Source organism: Protobothrops mucrosquamatus, unplaced genomic scaffold, assembly GCF_001527695.2.
Source record: "Protobothrops mucrosquamatus isolate PMUCROS unplaced genomic scaffold, P.Mucros_1.0 scaffold2430, whole genome shotgun sequence".
Lineage (NCBI taxonomy): Eukaryota > Metazoa > Chordata > Lepidosauria > Squamata > Viperidae > Protobothrops > Protobothrops mucrosquamatus.
In genome coordinates this window covers 3,745-26,277 of record NW_015388502.1, presented here as the reverse complement: position 1 = coordinate 26,277, position 22,533 = coordinate 3,745, and the positions used below count along the sequence as shown (strand labels likewise).

The window sequence follows — 22,533 nt, the reverse complement described above, 5'->3', positions numbered from 1 at the left end:
AATAAATAATAAGCCTAGGACTGAAAATCAGGCTTGTCAGATGCTATATTTTTTCTATCCTGCTCTATGGAGTAGACTGGAGTTGGTCTCTGACAGAAGGCCACCTGAAGAGACTAGAAGCATTTGAAATGTGGATTTACAGGCGGCTGTTACGTATAAGCTGGGTTGACAAGATCAAAAATGAGGAGGTGATAAGCCGCCTGGGAAAGCCAAGGGAAATCATCAAAACAAAAAACGAAAATTAGAATATTTCGGACATGTGATACGACATCCAGAAAAATACGGCATACTCTATTTAATCCTCCAGGGAAAGATTGAAGGCAAACGAGGTCCAGGCAGAAGAAGAACATCATGGCTTCAAAATCTAAGGGACTGGTTTGGACAAAACTCAGCAGCACTTTTTCGTGCGGCTGCTGATAAAAACAGGATCGCCAACATGATCGCCAACGTCCGATAACGGATATGGCACAACAAGAAGATAATTCCAGAAAAAAATTGATAAACAAAGTGTATGTTTAACATTACATGTATTAACAGCAGCGAGAACTGTATTTGCATAGCACTGGAAAAATGAAAAAACACCATTGGATGAAGAGATAATCAAGAAAATACTGGACTGTGCTGAAATGGATAGACTTACATTGAGAATCAAAGAACAAGAAGACACATAATATTTTCAAACATGGAACTTATTTTATCAATGGCTAGAAAAATGAGATAGAGAGTAAGAAATTAACTTCTATTACTAAGCAAAAAATTAACCCAAACACCTTGTTCATTAAGCACTAATGAATTATAATAACAGAAAATTAATAAAATACTTTTTTAAAAAAAGAAATCACATTCATAAAATTAAATTGGTACATTATAGGTATATATATGGCTAATATAGCTCAGTATAAAGCAATTTCCCAGTAGTTCTATGTTTTTGTGGAAATTTTAAAAATACCTTCAATTTACCTGAACTGTCTGGACTTGCGGAGACTGAATAACCGATGGCTGGGCAGCTTGAATAACACCATGGACTTGAACTGTCTGTCCATTAGGCAACTGCACTAAGGTCACAGTGGGAGCAGATGATGTTGCATGAGCTGCAGACATGGATACCTAATGAAAGAGTGACACATTTTAAAAAGATTTAATGTCAATGTAAGAATAGGAAACTCCCAGTTGGCAGACTATTTGCAACTCCTAAATGACTCTTGTGTGGCTTGCCACAGATTCCCAGATCTCACCAGCTGCCTATCTTGCACCAACCCTTGCTTCTACCAAAGTTCCTAAGTTAACATTCTATTCCAGTTATATAACCAGACTTTGTTAAGCAGATATATTTGGATGCAATATTTGAACCACTTGGATAAAATTAGCAATGATTAGCTTTTGTAAGAAATCTAGAAATATGTACCTACAATCAGTTATGTAGGCTTTCCTTTGATGCAATTAATATCATTAACTTTATGTAGCTAGATCTATAAAATTATGAAACTTCCAATATGCAAAAAATTACTACCTATTTGTGACATGCTACAGGGATCCTGCAGGAATTGTGAATGTGCACATTGTTCATGATGAATCAGAAGTCATCATTTCAGTTTTTCGTCAGACAGAAACTTCCAAGGATGTGAATATCCTTTTGCTTTGTACAGACTTAGTACTAACTTTTAAAGCTAATTGCAAACCAGTGAATATTTTATTTTCAAATCCCTAAAAATCTACTATATTTTTCATATAAGTGTTCACATTAGGTTGTGCAATGTACTTTTGAACAATTTACTATTCTTACATTTGAAGCATTTGCTAGCCATACTCAGTGAGAAGTTATGATCAGTTGATCATATAAAGTGCTATGAAAATGAATATTAGTTATTGGAATCAGAATATTTTTCTAACAGAAGTATAGTAAGTCTAGCAGCTGTATAATACTCTCTGCATTTTCCCACTCTAAATTTTCCTTCTATCCCTTGCTAATCCAATCAGTTATCCCTTGCACCAATTATACAGGTAGTCCTCAATCTACGACCACAATTGAGCCCAACATTTATGTTATTAAGTGAGAAATTTTTTAAGTAAATTTTTGCTCTTTTACAATTTTTCTTGCCACATTTGTTAAGTAAATCACTGCAGTTGTTAAATTAATAACATGATTGTTAAGTGAATCTAGTTTCCCTATTGACTTTGCTTATCAGAAGGTCACAAAAGGTGATCACATGACTCCAGGACACTGCATCCGTCATAAATGTGAATCAGTTGTCAAGCATCTGAATATAAATCATGTGACCCTGGGGATGCTACAACAGTCATAAGTCTAAAAAATGGTCATAAGTTCCTTTTTTCAGTGCCACTGTAACTTCGAACGGTCACTGTTGTTTAAATTGAGGACTACCTGTATAGGCAAATTTATATAGGTGAATATTGTTCTCGTTGATACAACTATTAAGAAAACAATTATTTTTTGTCTACTCACAATATATTGAAAGGCTGTGTTTGACTTACTGCAATTAATAGGATTTTAAAAGCCTTTAATTGTTTCAATTAAAATACAATATTACAATTCTAAATGTTTAAAAAAATAAGTGGTGTTTTTTTTTGCTTTTTGCTTTGAATGGGAGCCACAAAATTAACTTAATGATTATTACCAAGGCTACTTCTTGAATCTACAATGTGTCATTAAACACTACAGGGCAACTAGCATATTTCTTATTGTATCTGACTTTAAAAAAAAAAAGAATGCAAGTATTCTGTAAAGCAAATTGCCAGTCTCCATGCTCAGCTTTATTTCCAAAACTACCTCTTAGTATCAAATAGACCCCATAAAATGGTGAATAGCTTTAATTTGAAATATGCCTACATAGTTGGAAAAGAATAAAACTATGTAGAAGTAAGGACTACATTGGCAGATTGTATTTTGGTACATTCATGCTTTACACAGATGCATAAAACATTACAAGTTAAAACATTCTCAGATTTATGCGGCCATTTTGGACATTTTGAGTTTAAAATATCCTTACGTCTTTTTCCAAAGGAACAAAATAGAGACTTTTACATAATTTTAAGAGTTTTAAGGTTCTAAAATTGACTTATTAAATTTACTGTTTAAAATATTTTTAAAAATATCTTAAATAGCTGATGCTATTTTCTACTGATTCTAAAAAGTATATAAAATGTGTGTAAAATAACTTTAGTGCTTTAAAATGTATTATTTCACTATGGCAGGAATTTTGTAAATGAGTGTCCCACCACTAGCCTCCTTTGAAAATGCCATAAAAATGTCACAAAATTTCCAATTTGTTCATCAACCCATAAAGTTGCAGATTCCACAGATGGGAAATAAATCAGTCTGTACAAATTTATACCTGGGCCAATGTTGCAATTTGTGGTTGTGCCTGTACAGTCATCTGTTGATTTTCTGCCTCTGTAACAGTTGCATCTCCACTCTGTTGGTTCTCTGCACCAGATTCCATGGTCATTTAGTTATCTATAATAATCATGATCATCATCATTCACATGTAACAAATAAAGAATATTTATTATAAAAATAATAAACAGATATTTATTAGTTATTATTTTGTTATATTAGAAACTAGCTATACCCGGCCACGCGTTGCTGTGGCTCAGTCTGGTTAAATGGAAAAGAAAGAAAAGAGAAAGCGCACGTTTGTAATATGTTTAATTTCCCAATGCTTGTGGGTATACAATATTTTTTGTTGTTCCATTGTCTGTGCAGATATAGAGATTGTCTGGTTTGCCAACTATAGAACACGCAACATATAATTGTCCATGTGAGAAGCAATCCGTGTCTAGATCTAAACCGCACAATTCTAAAGATTGGCCCTGAGCTTTGTTGATGGTGATTGCAAACGCCAATCGAATTGGGAATTGCAATCTCTTAAATTAAAATGGCAATTTGGAAATTGTAAATGGATCGTAAATCGGAAACATTGAAATGGAATCGTAAAATCGTAGCGTATGTTGCTTTTACGTCCAACAGATGGCGCTGTTTTTCAAAAAAGTATGTTTTTACCTGTCACAGGTGTGACATCTATATAATAGTAGGTATATAAAAACACGCGCGTATTCGAATGCAACGTTGTGTCAAAATTTCAAAGCAATTGCTGAAGAACTTTCGGAGATTTAAGATTTTGAACAAACGAACATTTACATTTTTATTTATATAGATTTTCTTCATTTACATAGAAGTAGTCTTGACTTTATGACTGATCGTTTAATGACGTTCAAGCTTACGATGATGGCCTAAGAAAGGATGCTTTACAGCCTGTAAAGTACTTCTGACCATCGTAAACGGTCGCACCAACCTTTCTCCCCAAATCACATGGTTGTCATCAGGGTTTAACAACCTGTTCACACTTAAGAAGGTAAGAAGATTGTCGTTTTTAATCTTCTCTACCACTTGTCTAGAGCACTCTCTTTGGTCTATGGAGGCTGGCTGACGTTCAGTGGGGTGGAGAAACCAAACTTAGATCCTAAAGATCTAACTCCATTCCTGCACCCTGCTGAAAACATTCCCTTTCACATTTTGGAGGGGAGCTGATATCCTTTCTGATGATTTATGCTCAGTTTCTGCACCCCATGGAAGGAATTCCCTACTGTGATAGAGAAGAGCTGATATCCTTCGATAGGCAGTTCTTTCAACCAATCCCTAGAAACGAGAGGGAGAGAATCTAAAGTGTTCCAGCTCAAGCAGTGAGGCAGCACAGTAACATAAAGGGGGGGGGGAAGCTCGGCACAGGCTATGCATGAGTGTCTCTCCCTCAGGATTTCAGCAGGGAAGATTTTCAGCTCCTGAGCAGAGCCTCCCAGAGTCTCCCTCTGCCAGAGACATCCTGGACTACAGTCTGCTTAATGAACCATGCAATCACTTAAAGACCACAGAGAGGAGTGTGGGGATTGCAGTAATTGAACAAAGCAGTCATGTGAATAGTCACATGTCTCACTTAATGACTGCTTTGCTTAGCAACCTAGACTCCAGTCTCAGTTGTGGTTAAGCGAGGACTGCTTTTGATCATAAATTAGTTACTGCAGTTCTGCACACAATTGGATCTAACACTACAAAAATAATACACAACTTTGCATTTATTTAGGAGTAAATTCAAGTAAAATCAACTGCATGTATTTCCTACAGAAAACCTTATGCAAAGTAGCTGATAGAACTTGGCTTCCTGTCCTGCTCCTCCCTTGGCAACCTCCCAATCAGAGTCCTTGGAAGATCAGAGGACCTACTGAGTAAGTCAGACATGATGCAGGGTGAGAAGAAGGAAGAATCACTTATTTCCAGAAGTTGTCTCTGATGATTTTTCTAATCTTGCTTATATGAGTTATTTTCTGTGTTATATGTTTTATCGAAGAGAAGGACTAGCATAACAAGCAATCAAATTAAAGATAGAAGTAGCATAAAAATAAATTATGGAATAATAACAAAAAAGTTGCAACAAAATCTCAACCAAGAGTCATGCTAAGATTTGAAGGGTCTAGTAATTAAAAATATTAAAATTATCCTTTCTCTTATTGTGGATTTTTAACAGTAATCCTCCTCCAAACAATAACCTAGCTTATGTTAAAACTTGCTATTGTTAAAATTTAGAGATTCTACCTTGCATGACACTTTGAGCATTCTGGGCTCTGGTTGCATAAGTGACATTTTGGCCAATACATGCCCATATTGGCCACTCCTGTTATAGTTAAACAGGAAAAACTACATGTGGCACAACTTCAACTAAAGCTGGCAATCCACTTCATCCTACAAAAAACATTATGGAAAACCTTCATTGAGTCAATCATGAAGAGTGAAGGAAACATTAAATATCTATGGGTTTACCTAGTGCCAACTGTGTATAAAACACTCCTTACTTAAAATGTAAGGAGTAAATGACAGCACATGAATTAAGAAAAGAAATGAAAAATACTTGTATGTTTGGGGAACTAAGAGAAGGAGGAAGATTGTAACAGATATTAACAAACCCAATTTGATCTTGTGATGTGTAGTTGATTAGTACATGCAGGGAAGTAAACTTATAAAGGTAGTCCTTGACTTATAACAGTTCATTTGGTAACTGTTCAAAGTTACAACGGCACTGAAAAAGATGATTTATTACTGTTTTTCACACTTACAACCATTGCAGCATCCTCATGATCAAAATTCAGATGTTTAGCAACTGGTTCATATTTATGATGGTTGCAGTGTCCTGGAGTCATGTGATCAGCTTTTGAGACCTTCTGACAAGCAAAATCAATGAGGAATCCAGATTCACTTAACAACCATGTTACTAACTTAACAAACGCAATGATTCACTTAATTGTAGCAAGAAAGTCGTAAAAAAACTCACTTAACAAATGTTTCACTTAGCAACATAAATTTTGGGCTCAGTTGTGGTTGTAACTTGAGTACTACCTATAGTGTAATAATGAATGACAGAGCTATAATATAGGTCAGGAAGTAGGAATTGTTATTTAGAATGTTATAGCATATGTGAAAATAGAATTAATCGATTGGTGGTAGCTGCATATTATACTTCAGTGAAAGGTCATGATGGGAGAAGTTGAGGTGGGTTTGGGGGAAAGTTCTGAACAATTGTAACCCAAAGGAAATAATGATTCTGGGACATGAATGGATAAAGACAAGAAAGCAAAGAAGTGACAGGGCCATTTGGGGAGCCTACAATAAATGAAGATGTGATCTGCTTCATGAGTGCTTGCTTATAGTAAGGGCATATCTCAAATTAAATGGAAAAAATGAGAAAAACTTGAAGGAAGCATAAAATGAAAGAGGCTGCAGAGAAGAAAAATGAACGTAACAAGATTGATTGCTGCATAGTTAAAAATAATGTAATCAAAGCAACAGTTAAGATTAAGAGACAAATTGTTACAGAAATGAGACAAGAGGGATAACAAGACGCCCTTGGAATTATTGAAATTTTAAGGTGATAAAATGATCAGGGATGAAGCTGATGTGAGGGAATGTTGGAGAAAATATTTGGAAATTTGTATAAGAATTTATTGTATCATAGTTATATGATAAAATGATGAAACAAAAACCAATGCTATAAATACTAGTACTGAAGGAAAAAATAACCAACAACCAACGCTGTTAAGAATGTTGAAAAAGGGCAAGAATGCAGGTGCACAGAATCTCAAAATGAAAGAACTGTAAAGTTGGAATAGACCCAAATATCAACTAGTTCAACCTTTTGCAATTTGTGGAGAAAACTAAACTATCTGTGAGAGATGGCACTTTAAAAAACCCCCCTCCAAAAATGAAGAATCTACAACTACGATAGGTAGACTTTTTCACAGCTGTTCAGATCTTATTAACAGTAAATTTTTCCTTGTATTTAAATTTAAAACTTTATAGCTGCAACTTATAAGCAATATTACTGGTTTTAGTTTCTATGGCAATGGAAAATGGTTTCTTGCTATCTTCTCTACAAGTCCCTTTTATATTACTGAACACAAATACCATGTCTCCCCTTAGTCTTCTTTTCTCTAGATGAAACATCCCAAGTTCCTTCAATCTGTCCCCACAATAGGGCTTATTCTCAATTTTCTGCATTAAATTTTCTTCTGAACCTATATTATCTAACAGTATCTGTTTGGAAATGTGGTGCCCAGAATCATTTATAATATTCCATATGAAAGGAGGGGTGTTCTGATGCACCCCAGAATTGTTAGCAGATGTCGCACAATGTGCCTCTTTTTCAGCTTGCTGTCGATGATGGCCAAGTCCTTCTCTGATGTTGTGCCCCAAGCCACCTTGACAGAATTGTTGCACTTGATGTTGCACTTGCACATCAAATCACAATGCTTTGAAATGGTTACGTTTCAAAGATCAAATGCAAACAAAAAATTCCCTTTTGGATGCCAAGGAAAACTATAATTTGCATAGACAACATTGAAATGAAGCTAAAATTCCGGTTCGGGTCACTAACTTTATTATCACTGTAGTAATATAATCAATGCTGCAATACATTCACTGATCATAGATTATGTCTAGGCCCCAATTTAGTATATATCCACAATAATTAAATAAATAAGATTAATAATTAACCATCCCATAAGCCACCCAGAGTTACCTTGTGATAAGATGAGCGACTAATAAATTTTACAAACAAATAAAATAAATAAATAATACTTCATGTTTCAGATTCCCATCCTCTTTAGAGACAGCTCCTGATCATCTTATTAAAAACTATTCTTGGAGATTACTGTTCTCTGGGAATTTTAAAGTTGTTATCCTAACACTTCTTTATATCAATTGTAAATGTACTAAAGAATTGCACTGAGATTGTTTTGCACTTTGACAAGTAAAAATTGTGTTTGGCTCATGACGACAAAATCCCCACAGAAGGGATTTAAAGTTTTAATAAGACATTAACCAATTTTTAAAACACATTTTGGAGCTGAACTTAGCCTGTTCAAATTTTATTTATATAATAGATACGGAATGTTCCAGCTTTGGAGATAGCCAGAATTCAGCAGCATAGGATATGGTTTATTTTCAGAATACACCATTTAATCTATGCAAGATTAAAATGATCAATTAGTTGGCTTTTATAATAAGCAGTATAGTTACTGGATTATAGAAACAAAGTACAACTCTGCATAATTTTTTCTCTCTTTACAATTTATGACATAATTTTAGTCATAATAGATAAGATGAATTACCATTTAACTGCCATGATACAGTGTAGTTTTTGCCTTAGTTTCTACCAGGAGAAAGCATTTGTCTACAGATCAGACTAATTTGAGAGAGACAGATCAATTCTTCAAGTGATCACTCTTTGGTCAACCTCCACAAAATTTACACTAGCAACTATAATCAGGGAACCAACCAAGAATCTACACTTGATGTGCAAGACTCAGATCAGCATGGGTTCCACAAAGCAGTCTTCCAGAATGACCCTATTTAGTGTGTTCAAATCAAAGCAATTAGCCAACTTTGTTAAATAGGAGATTGTAAAGCTGCAAGTCCCATCTTTGGCTGAACAGGAAAGAAAGACAAATTTTCCATTACAACTCAGGAAGAAAACTGATGAGAGTTTAAAATTCAATCATTAATGTTCCTTGCCATCACTGAGAGCCTTCTCCAATTAAGAAACATAGCAAAATTAAATTCAGAAAGAAGTGCAATTTTATTTAGAAACTTTGTCTTAGTTACACATAGACAAAATAATCTCACAACAACATATTCCGTACCAGTATAATATAGATGCTAGACTGAGATTCAGATTCAAGTCTACCTTCAGCCATGTTTAAGTTTACTTTAGTCAAGCACTCTCTTTAAAGCCAATCTAATCAAAGGCTTCTTATGAAGAAAACTTGGAGAGAATAATACACATATAGGCTACCCTGAGTTCTGGTGGAAAGACAAAATATAAATGTAGGAAATAAACATAAATACATCTGTTTTTCCAATGATCAGTGAATAATGCTGTGGACTGAAGATTAAACAATACTCTATGCCTAAAACCTCAAATACTGTAACAATGAAAGCCATCTTGACTTTTGATGCAGTAAATTGTCTGTCAGAGCTTAATGAAAACACAGCCAAGATCATCTAATGACATTCTTGGCTTAGTTAACATTACAGATAGTCCTCGACTTACAACAGTTCATTTAGTGACCGTTCAAAGTTACAATGGCACTTAAGTGACTTATGACCATTTTTCAATTACAATTGTTGTGGCATCCCCTTGATCATGTGATCAAAGTTCAGATGCTTGGCAACTGACTCCCATATGACAGCTGCAGTGTCCTGTGATCACCTTTTGCCTCCTTCTGACAAGCAAACTCAATGGGGAAGCCAGATTCACTTAATAACCATGTTACTAACTTAACAAGTACACTGATTCACTTAACAACAGTGGCAAAAAAGGTCGTAAAAATGGGCAAAACTCACTTAACAAATGTCTCACTTAGCAACAGACATTTTGGGCTCAATTGTGGTTGTAAATTAAAAAATTACCTGTATTAATGTTACCTATAGGTACATGAAACAGAGCTGGCCTATCCATATGTACTGGCTCTAACACCAATTATTGTGTAATAATACACTATATTACTTGTTCAGTTTATGTTCATCAGACGTGCAAATCAACAGAATGTGCAACACCTTATAAAAAACAAAACTCATGGTGACAAAATCCCTACAGAAGGGATTTAAAGTTTTAATAAGATATTAAACCAATTTTTAAAACAGGTTTGAACATATAGCCTGTTCAAATTTTATTTGTATAATAGACAGGAGGGATTTAAAGTTTTAATAAGATATTAACCAATTTTTAAACACGTTTGAACGTATAGCCTGTTCAAATTTTATTTATATAATAGACAGGGAATATTCCAGCCTTGGAGATAGACCAGAATTCAGTAACATAGGATATGGTTTATTTTCAGAATTCACCATTTAATCTATGCAGATTAAAATGATCAATTAATTGGCTTTTATAATAACCAGTACAGTATTGGATTATAGAAACAAAGTATGAATCTGCGTAAGATTTTTGTTTACAGTATTCAGCCAGCTTTTTCTCAGCACACTTCTATGCTATGAAGAGAGTTGGATTTGATTATTCTGAGCACAGACTGTATTTTTATATATGTTAAACAAAACTGACTTTTTGGGTATGTGCAAAAGAATCATTGAAATACTTGCTCACTTAAGCAAGCCCACATCACACTGATAGAGAAAGTCAGTGTTAAACTATATCTGTTTTACCAAGAAATTGGGGAGAGCAGGATGAAAACTTGGGATGTTTCTCTCCCATCAAGGGCATAAAAATGTTCAGTCTCCTGAATAGTTTATTTCTTTAAAAAAAAGCTAAGACTTATTTAAAATTATTTTGGTAAGTTTAAATCTTCAAGATGAAACAAATGTACTGATGTCTGATAGCTGAACTCTTATAATCTTTGAGAAATTCTACAACTGGCAAAGTGCCAAATGATCAAGAGAGCTGACTTCCCATCTTTGAAAAAGTGTGTTTGTATGTGTATGGGGGAGAGAAGTACTGTATTTCTAGCAAAGTAGACAACAGTTAGCTTAACCCCAATATATGGGGAAATTCCAGAATATATACCTTGAAAGAACTGCAGTAATAACAGAATTCAGCAGTTGAGAACAAATTGTGCCAGATGAAATTTATCTTTTGATTAATTTTCCTTTATGTGTGTGTGCATGTATTCACACATGCTTTCAAGTCATTGTTGACTCCTGGTAACTACCAGTCTCTGCAGTTTTCTTGGCAAGATCTTCAGAAGTGATTTGCCACTGCCTTCTTCCTAGGGCTGAGTGAGAGTGACTGGCCTAAAGTCACCCAGTTAATTTTGTTCCTGAGGAAGGCTAGCAGTCACATCTCCTGGTTTCTATTCTGGTGCCTTCAATCATAGAACCAGTTTCCTTAATAGACTGCAGGTGTGCAATGGGCATAATATATCTTGACATCACCACAGCACTTGAAAAAGCAGCCCATAACAGTACCGGCTTTTAGCAAGCTTGTTAAGTTTGGAGTGGCATGATTAGGTGGATATATAGCTGGCTTAAAAACATACCCAAAGAATGCTCATCAATGGTTCTTGAAATTAGAGATAGAAATGAAAGATCAGTCTCTGCTGTTAAATGTTTTTATTAATGACTTTAATGAAGAGGCTGATGGAATGCTCATCAAATTTGCATTAACACATAATTAGATGGTGTAGCCAATGACCAAGAAAAAAAGTATCCTTAGAATTATCTTGATAGGTTGGGGGAAAAAGCTGAAAACAGAATGAAATTTAACAGGATAAACATAAATGAACATTTCTTCACTTAGCAAACAAAAATAAAATGCAAGATATAGGATGGAGAATACCCATTGTATATCTGGTAGGATGTTGGTAATGCTACTGGTGAAAAATATTTTGGAAAAAGTGTTAACCACAAATTGAATATGAGATAATATGTATTATTATCAATACAGTAAACAAATTCCATGAGGCTACAGTGAAAACACATTATTATTTAATGCAAATGCGATAAATGTTTAATAGGAATTTTTACTGAAGACTAAAAAGACAAAAGACCTACAACTGTTTTCTGAACTTGAATGAAAGTAGTTGATGGAGTTCTTTGGTTTAAGATCAGCTGATAAGAGTGTTGGTTTATAGGTCATTTAAAATTTTTTCCTTAGCTAGATTTTTAAGTTCCCTTATCCCTAAGATTTGGAATAAGTAAAGAGAAACAATTAGTCTGTCCTTATCTGATGATACATTACAAACTAAAGAAGTATGTCATCATGTTCCTCTGACATGTTCTTTTCAATTACCCAGGAATTCTAAGTCTCTTTGCTAACCACTATTAATGCAGCATCTAAGGCACGGGTGTCAAACTCGCAGTGTCATGTGATGTGTTGCAACGTATTGTGAGTTTTTTTTCCATCGCCGAAGCTGGGGTGGGCGCAGCCTCCATATGATACAACCGGCCCATAGGCTGGCAGTTTGACACCCCTGATCTAAGGGTATCAGATTTCAGCAGGATTAATAATAACCCACTCACAGAGTGTAGTGTTCAAGGTTCTCATTCACATGCATCTCCTTCCTTTAGTACAGGGGTCCCCAACCCCCGGGTCCCCAGAAACCAGGCCGCACAAACAAAGCGCCATCTGCGGGATGCAGGTAGCACACAAAACCACATCCCTCCGGTCTGTGGAAAAACCTCTCTCCACGTAACCAGTCCCTGGTGCCCAAAAGGTTGGAGACCTCTGCTTTAGTATCTTGCTGTCTACTTTCAGTTTAACAGCAATTATCACTGAATCTGCCATTTACTTAATTGGGATTGAATCATTTGAATTCAATGTAACTTGAATATAAATGGCATGCTTAGGCCAATTATGGAACATACTATTATCTGGACATACACCTATGCAACTCTAATCTCAAAAGAAAAAGGCACAAATATTTAAAAAATGTGGTACAAATCTGTTAAAATGCAGTCTTAACTATTTACAAATGTTGAAGGTAGTGATTCAAGTTCATAGTCTATAGTCCACAGATGGTTTTTTAAAAAGGATTTTAAAACTTGCATAATTTTATTTCTATATAAACTTATGATATTCTAAATGTAGTGACATTCATTTTACATAATCTAGATATAAGGATATAACTAGCTCAATAAATGATGCCTACACTGCATTAATAGTTTTATTTATCATGCAATACCGTCCCAAACTACAGGCTCCTGATGGTGCACAATTTTATCAGTCACTGAATCAATATAGGGTTTTCTGTGAAAATGAAGATTTTATCATCTAGAAAACAGAATATTAATACTTTTCAAAAACATGGGCATGTTATTTTGGGGTGCTTTATTGTATTTCTCTGAAAATGAACAGACTTTAAAAAAATACTATCTTTACCAAATTAGCAAAATTATATTTGTAATTTTATTAGAGCAATTTACAATTGTAAATGGCCCGTGGTAAATTCTTTAACAACACCAATGTAATAGCATAGGATTAATTACACTATTACAGACCCATTAATAATATATTACCAAAACAATTTTACTTCCAAAGGAAAATTGTTTGTGTATCCCTTAGCCTTCTATTTCACAGCTTCTATGTTCTAGTACAAAATTGCCCCAACATTATGTATGGAACCCACTCTCCTACAGTTCTAGGTCATTAAGACTTAGCTATTTTCACAAGCCTGAGGTTAACATGTTTGTGGAGCCCTTTGTTTAGACTATGTTTTGTTGTTTTAATTATATATCTGATATATTGTAATCTTTTTTCAAGAATGCAGAAAGTTAATCTAATAAATATTTTAGCTTTAATTTTAATGGAAGATAATTGCCTTATATTTGCAAACAAAGCACCTGAAGGCAGAACAAGCAATGGATGGAAACTAATCAAGGAGAGAACCAACCTAGAACTAAGGAAAATTTTCCTGATGTTAAATTTGCCTCCAGAAGTTGTGGTGCTCCAACACTGGAGGTTTTTAAAGAAGAGATTGAACTGCTTAACTGAAATGGTATAGGGTTTCCTGCTTGAGCAGGGGGCTGAACTAAAAGATCTCCACGGTTCCTTCTAATTCTGTTGTATTAAAATATGGGTATCCAACCTTTTGATTTGCCTGGGCAGCACTGAGTGAAGAGAAATTTTCTTGGAACACATATAAAATATGTAATTTGTATAAATCACATGTTAAAATTTTATGATTTTGTGGGGCCGCATTACTAGCTGTCCAAGATTACATGCAGCCTGTGGGTCACAGGTTGGACACCCCTGTATTAAAATACTACATATCTTATTTGGGCGAAAATAAAATTAAAGATGAGTCTGGACTAAATAAACCATTTATCTGCATTTACATCCAAATAAACATCCATTGATTTCATTGCTTTCTTCTTCAAAAAAAAAATGCAATTTTAAGTTTTTGCATACACATGGTTTCAATGGGCCATATATAGACCAATGTTTTTATGGAGGCTAGTCTTCCAAAGTTCAGCCTTACTTTCAAGTGATTTGCGTAAGTTTGCAGGTTGAGACATGTAACTTGGACACCATAACTGCAGCATAACTGTAAACCTGCTGAAATGAATCAGAGAGGAACCCTATGGTTCTTACAATCTTGACAGATGAGTAATGGCAGACATGTTTCTCTTAAATTAAGCTATTTGCATTACTTGCCATATGCTAAACAAATATATATTTGCATTACCAATTTTCTTCTGTGTAAAGCTGCAAGTGCTGGGTATGTTCTGGATTGGTGATTCTTAAGTTTGCTAGACTGAGTGCTTATAATGGAGACACTTGAGGAGTTCTGTGCAAATTTTTTAGGAGTTACAGGCTTGGTTCTAACGTTATACAATGTGCTTAAATCAAAATGCATTTATGATTTTGTTTTTGCAAATGCACCCAGGCATAAGATCATAAGGCAGACAAGACTTTCTGCTATGATTAGTGAAGTTAAGATGAGATCTTTAGCAGAGACCCATCACTGATAGGCATTAAAATTGTGGGAATTTCCCATCAACTCAAGCCTGAGCCACAAGAGCTGTTAGTTTAAAGTTTCATTTTGCATTTTATGACAAAATCATGATAGCTGTGTATTTTCACTGTGTGCAGGACTACGGTATTTGTCTGCTATACTATGAAGATCCAATTTGGAGTAGTGATTAAGGCACCAAGCTAGAAATTGGGAGATCCTGCATTCTAGTCCTACTTTATGCACAAAACCAGTCATTTTTTGGGCCAGTCATTTTTTCTCAGCCCCAGAAAACAAGCAATGACAAACCACTTTAAAAAAAAAAAAAAAGTTGCCAAACTGCAGGTACCAGTTCAGGCAGTTGCCGGGAGTCAAGATTGACCTGAAGGCATGAACACCCCCTTCCCCCCAAAAAAACCCCATGAAGTAATTGGTAGAGTTAGTTTGGAGATAAATATTAAAGGGAACAAAGTGTGAAAATCATTTGTTTGTCAGCACATGCAGGGTAAAAAGGAGTAACTGGTTTGGGACAGCTTTATGAATTGATTCACATATTGTGCAAGACATGGTCTGTTTGGTGCTTGTTTAGTAATATATGAATCCAGCTATTGATGCATAAACCATGATTTGTGACTTGGTATGATACAAAAGAAGAGTCAATTGTGGTTCATTGAGACAATGGCTTAATAGAAGTCCAGTTGATGAGAACTATTTATCTTCAAATATGATGCTGACACAGGTAAACATATTCCAGAAATTTTGAAATTGGATTAAAAGCTAATTTTCTATAGAATCCACAAGTAGACCACACAAATTGTCACACTTTTGATTTTATATTGGATGAACAGCAAATAGATGGAAATATACAAAATCTGAATTTCATAGTTGAGGTTGGGATTCAAGTTGAAATAACAGATCTTAAATAAGGCAATTAAAAGGTATAATATCAAGCTTTCCAATGTTAGGCTTGTAACACATGGCTGAAGTACATTTAATTCTTCTGAATTTTTTTTTACATATAATGTAGCAATTAGAAATATCGTAATTTTTTTTTAAAAAAGTGAACATGGAAAAAATTCTGTATTCATTTGAAAACTACAGTAGCCTATTACAGCCTACAGAAAACTAAAGCACTGCAACATTCATTCAGATCTATTTTAAGGCTACTAAATCAGGGTGCAAAAATCTGAATGACTAGTAGTTGGTAGTAACAACTGGCTGGATGTCTTTGGGCCAGTCCCTCTCTCTTAACCCATCCTATCTCATGGGGTTGTTATTGTGGGGGAAATAGGAGGAGGAAGTATTAGGTATGCTTATCACCTTTGAATTATTTATCAATAATAAAGGCTGGGGGAAAAAAATCAAACAAACAAGATACCAAAAGTCTTGTTCCTGCCCTTTTGTAGCATTTTTGCAACCAGGTTTATTAGCCCTATTATATTTCCCAAGTTTTTCTTTATGCCAATAATATTTTCAGAGGTATTTTTATGAAGTAAACTTGGCTGTTTAGGCCCTGCAGCATAGTCAATCCAATGGAAAGCTCTCCTTACAAGCAACATCTCTTGGAAAGATGAATATTACACTTTTCTTTAAAATATTCACCTTCTGATGATATTCATATGGAACAGATTATGCAAAAAAGTGTATTTTAACAAAGATGTTTGACCTTTGACTAGTATATGGAATTATACAGCTAACAGGTTTACATAAGCCTCTTTTTTCTCTCTCTTTAAGAAGCAAACTGAAAAGTTTTATTTAAAGTACAATAGGTGGAAAGCAGTCAATAAATGCATCCCAGATTATTGTGCTTGCATTATGAAATACTATCTTACTAATCAAAAGAATCAGGATGAGTGATCTAAATTGTAAAAGATACAGCAATGCAATATAACCCTCAATATATGAAAAAATCCAGAACTTTTTGAATGACTTAAAGCTTCCAAACATTTTCCTTTTAGCACTGCAAGGATTTCAGCTTCTACAGTTATGAAGTTTCTCCCATTTATATCTGAGTGAGAAACTTATGACCCTCTTAAATGTTGCAAAACTACAAACCCCACATCTCTGTGTAGATCAGTGCTACCTGCATACTATCTGCAATAGATAGTATATTTGCACTATGCTACATGGAAAAGAATATATGCCTAGAATCTAAAGAGATGACTTTGGGTCATTTCTCTCTCAGCCCAACTCACATCACAAGGTTGTTTTGTGTAAATAGGAAGCAACAGCATGTACACCTCTCAAGTTGACAAAAAATAAAGATGGGATATAATAAACTACTTTACATCTTGATACGATAATCCTGATTTTTTTTCAATAACATGAAGTGTTGAACAGTTGAACAGAAAGACATAATTATTAGGGAAGTAAAAAAAAAAGGAATGTGAGCACCTGTGTGTCTTATGTTTTAGCACTTTTAGGCCCAATTTTTATTTTCTGCTAAAGCGTGTAGCTGCCAATTACAGATAGATTACTAAGAATACAATCTGTGAAATCTAACTAAATCAGATAGCATCAATAGGGACACCCAGTTTACACTAATCTGATTAACTAGTGCAAGCCTCTGGTTTTGAGAAAACCTCTAATCCCCAAAAGCACTTTTTCAGAAGTTTGGAAGGGGTCAACAGCATCCAGTCTGCACAAGCTGAATAATGTTTTGAAGAATTCAAATTTGTAGTTTTAATATCCAATCTATGTGGGTGTGATAGTTAAATAATGAATTCAAACATATGTTATAGACTAATCTGAAAGTGGAAAAAATCTCTGCATTTTAAGTGTAAAACTCCTTTACATGCTGTCTCAACTTTTTGAGTACTAATTATATTTTTCTGAAATCTAACAAGATAGTATATAAATTACATGTTCTTAGGCCTTAGAATATTTTAATTGAGCTGGCAGATTTGGACTCAAAAGTACAGATAACTACAAGACAGAAGCCCAAATATTGCCTATTGTCATATGTCAATATCATTTGAGGTTTTGCAGCAGTTCTAGTAGCCTTAGTTCTAGGGTTTCTTTTATAGTATGTTTAGCACAATATATTGTATCATTACACAAATTATATTACTCGCAATAATTACTTCATTTAATATAACTCTTATCTTTACTGTGGTCATAGATTACTATGCTAAACAGATGAAGTACAAAAAGTGAAACTGGAGGAAAAGCTTACAAGTTTGTTTCAGATAGGCTCAGCCTTTCACAATATATATAGAGAGAGCCGAGAGGGAAAACAATTTGTTCTAGAATGTAAGTTTGATCCAAAGAACTTTATTACAAAGGGACTCTGAAGGGTTTTTAATCTCGATGCACATTTTGGGCAGTCATAAACATTAAAATTTTGAATTAAAAACATTGGGCTATGTGGAACTCTAGAAACAGAGGAAGAACGGCAGAGACTGCAGCTCTAACTTGACCAGGCTGCCCGAACCCCGTCCACACTGCCAAGGAACTCCCTGCAGGAGAGGGGCGGGAAAATGCAAGCGGGTTTTGGGGCTGGGCCGCCAAACTTTCTTACCTAGGGCTAGGTGGCCAAGTAGCGTTGGGGGAGGAAGTTGGAGGGTAAGAGAAGCTGGAGGAAAAACGGGGTTGACTGCCAGGGCAAACCCCTGCTCCCGAGTCACCACTGCAGCCGAAAGGGATACCCGCGGCCGAAGTTAAACCAGCCGAGGTTAGGCAGGGCGGCGGCCCACGCCAGGACTCGGGAGCCTTCTCACCGCCGGAGAAGAGTAAGGGGCCTCCCGCGCCGCCACGCCAACATGAGGAAGACGGCCGGGAACGATCGCCCAGGGCCGCTTCTCCTGCAGGCGCGGAGGTCAAGAGGGCGGCGGTGGCGGGAGAGCAGGATTCCCGCTACTGCCCCCTCCCCGGAATCCTGGACGGCCGCCGAATCGTCCCCTCCCCGTGGAGAAAGCGTGGCGGCGGCGGCGCCGTTCCCTCCGCTGCCCGCTCGCCGTCTCCATCCGCCATTATTCTTTGTTCCTCGCGCGGGCCGGCGGCGGCTGGGCTCGGCGGGAGAGGAGCGGCTGAGGGGAAAGAGGCGCCTCCATTTTAAATTAAGGCCACCCCGAGGCGGAGGGGGAGACGACCCGGCGCTGCTGGGGTCGCCAGGCCGAAGCTCGGCTCTCCTTCCTTCTCTCTCGCTCTCCCCGACTACCGTCTCCCCCCCGCCCCAATACCCGCCCGCGAGGCAACCCCGCCTCAACGGCCGCGCCGCTGCTGGTACTGGTGGTGGCGGCGGCCCTGTGGCTGCCGCCCCTCCCTGTTTTTCTTCTCGGGCTGTTAGTCGCCTTCCTTCCTTCTCTTTGCTTTTCTCCTCTTACCGGCTACAGGCTGCTCCGTCACTGCTTTCGTTCGCGCCTAGGCTCTCGCCGCAGTTTTATTCTCTCCCCCACGTAACACACCGCGTCAAACTACACCTCCGCCGCGTCACTCACATAACACACACACGCTCTCTCAGGCTCTCCCAGCCCCGGCGACAGGCAGGCAGCAGCGGCCGACTGAGAGGGAGAGAGAGGAGCCAGCCAGGGAGCAAGCGCCGCAGAGCATGCCTCGGCTCTCCTCCGCCCCCGCCCTGCGCACGCCCCCTCCCTCCTCTCTGTGCACGGAAAGAACCGAACGGCCCCCACGGAAATGCCCGAAGGGGCTGAGCGGCCGCGGCGGAAAAGAACGACCGGCAGACTGCCCGCGGAGTGGCGCGGAGGGTGGGGTGGGGAGTAACTCCTGCTGTTAAAGCGGAAACGATCGGAAGACATTTTAGTTGCTCAGCCTGACCGAGGAAGCGCAGATCCACGTTCATGATCCAAGAAAAGGGCAGGGCTACGAGGAAGAGCACGCCTCTCGGGCTGCTTGCTTTCTTGGCAGAGAGGAATGGCCCTCGCTTTGCCCAGTAACCCTCCGCCACTTCCGTGGTAAGGGAAACGGAGGTTGTGTGTTAATGCCAGGGGCTCAAATTTCCGAAAGGAAACGAGTACGGCGAATACTGTAAGGGAGCGGCAGGAAGAGCAAAGCCGGGGAGAATTTAGGGTAGAAAGCCAGGCAGGCGGAGGGAGATTGCGATTCTGCCTGGATGGAAATTGGACACTTTTGCAAAAGCGCGCCAGGACTTGGAAATGCAAACAGCAACAGAATGCTTGAACGATTTTTTTTAAAAGAAAGATGGTCGCACGTGAGGAAATAGAAAAGATTTTTGGTAGGGGGAGAAACGTGTTTGTCTATGGTAGCAAAGAATCAGGTGTCTGGAAGCAACTGTTCCGTTTTATTTTTATAAAATGCACCTTTAAATTTTTTATTTTAAAAATGATTACATATTTAGCAAAATGTGCTGGAAAAAGTGCTAATCCATTTCCCTCATTCTTGAATCTGGCCGAAATTAAGACAAAACCCTACTGACCAGTTCAAAAAAAGTATCTCAGTGGTAAACTGGGCTTGCACCGATTTCCACCATGAGTGAGTTTCAGAAGGCATTTTTTTGTGATCCCACAGTGATTCCTGAAAAAGAATAACTTGTTTTTCCATACGTACCAAACACGTTATCATTCCATAATAATAAAATTTCATTTCATACAAATAATAAAAAATCATTCCATACGTTACAGGAATATCTAAAATATTCCTGCAACAGTATTGAAATGTAGGAGAACAAACCCATAAGGATAAGATTCAGCAGTCCATCTGCATTTGAAAGACAAAAGCCACTCTTGAAGACAGCAGTCTGGACAGAGAGGACTGCAAATTGAACAACAGGGGGAGTGATACGACACCTATCTATCTCCTGTTTACAACAGTCCTTTCTGTATTTCCTAAAAGGCTCCACACCCACTTGCACTATTCAGGTGACCTTGAGGGCACAGATAAACTTCCAAGTGGCCTCAACAATTCTCAGAATGCTAGCAACCAGATAACCACAAGGAATATAAATCCTTCCATTTCTCAACATTCAGTCAGAACTGAAGAAGCTTTTTGGATACGAAGCAAAATGTCTTCAAGGAAAATAAAATCCAGTTGCCTCTTAAAAAACACTTTTGGGACAACTACCAGTATGACCTGGATGACTGAGAATCTCCATAAACATGAAGAGTGAGTCTTTGGGGAAGGATATTCCACAAAGCAGGTACAGAAGCAGCAGGTGCAATCCTCCATCCACTTAACCTTTTGAAAATGGACAACCACTAAAATGTCATTTATCTTGAGCAGATTGAATGGTCTGTAGATGCTTCAGAGGAAGAAGTGCCAAGAATGTGGTGGAAGATTTTAACATGACTTTCTAGTAATTTTTTGTTTTCAGCCTGCCCCTCTTAAAAAAAACTGGACTTCCCAGTTACTCAGCAGGTTAACCCAGTGGTCTTCCAGTTGCAGTTGCCTGCTTCAATGAAGATTTATTTGGTATTCTGTCACGCTGCTACTTGTTTGTGAGGAACCTCCCTGCCACTTGCATTCTATCACTGCCCCTCTTTCCTCCACTTTCCCATTTGCTCTGTTCTGGTCCAGGGAAGGAGAATGTGAAATGGAATGTATTCTTGCTTTAGGATGCAGAAGGAAATGTTTGGAATATTTGATTCACTGAAAAAGGAGCGAATCTGAGAAGTTGTGAGAAGGTGCAACAGATGTCCCATGCTCCATGAATTGTACATCACTTTCATCAGAAATTTCTGCATGAGCTTAATTTCCACGATCTTCCACAATTATCAATAGACAATGATACAGAGGATTCCCTTATTTTCAGTATAGGGTGATGTGCACAGGAGATTTTCCAATTCTGGCCAATCCTACATGGCAAGATTTACTTCTTGACCTCAGGGATTTGCCCAGCAAGGTGGAGAAGTAAGTCTGATAGGAGAGGTGATAGGGGTATGGACATAACCTTGAGGAAACAATGCAAGTATTTTAATTAAAAGCAACTTAGCCCTGAGAAAAAAGAGAGTGAGAAAAAAGTGAAGATTTTTTTTGGGGGGTATAAGGAAAGACAGAGATAAATTTTCATCAGGCTGACAATCTGTTTTCTCTAAGATGTACACCAACCATGACCTCAATAATCTTTAAAAAGGGAAAATTATAGTCTGGGATTTAAGGATGTCTTCTTAGGGAAGGGGCAAACCATAGCTTCTTTCAAAACTGCTCTCATCAATCTCTACCATAGTGAAGTGTTGATTTCGTTGCCATGTATTTTGAGAGCCAGGAAAGTCTACAGAGTAATCTGACTGCCAACAGTTGCTAGTTCATTTAGTTCACGCTATTAATGCTATTCAGGATGCACCATAAGGAGAGGAACTAGTTTAACATCCCATAAACATAAATGCTGCTGCCCTTTAATGGTTAGATGGCCTAGACATTGGTGTCTGAATACAGGTCTTTTTAACTGTTAGAAGTAAATCTTCATCCTGGTTCATCCAAGCCGGGAATATTATCATTATTATTATTAAATAAGCAACATGGTGACTGCTTTGGGAAGATGGTTATAGTTTATTGCAGAAGCAGAAAGATGGCTCTTCAGGAAAGAGCAGAGAAGAAAGAGAAAGAGCACATGGCCAGTAGCTGTTTTTATACCCTCCCTAGCTT

General features: G+C 37.3%; 1 protein-coding gene across 1 annotated transcript in view; it reads right to left on the bottom strand.

Annotated features, from left to right (window-relative positions):
- CREB1 (cAMP responsive element binding protein 1) overlaps positions 1 to 19,320 on the bottom strand; it is a 41,191-nt gene extending 21,871 nt beyond the window's left edge. Inside the window, exons 1-3 of the mRNA XM_029285889.1 lie at positions 19,299 to 19,320; positions 3,354 to 3,475; positions 961 to 1,107 (exon numbers count right to left, since the gene is read on the bottom strand). Coding sequence (XP_029141722.1) covers positions 961 to 1,107; positions 3,354 to 3,467 — 261 coding nt within the window. The 5' untranslated portion in view covers positions 3,468 to 3,475; positions 19,299 to 19,320. The remainder of the gene's footprint in view (positions 1 to 960; positions 1,108 to 3,353; positions 3,476 to 19,298) is intronic.
- Between the last annotated feature and the right edge of the window lie 3,213 nt (positions 19,321 to 22,533).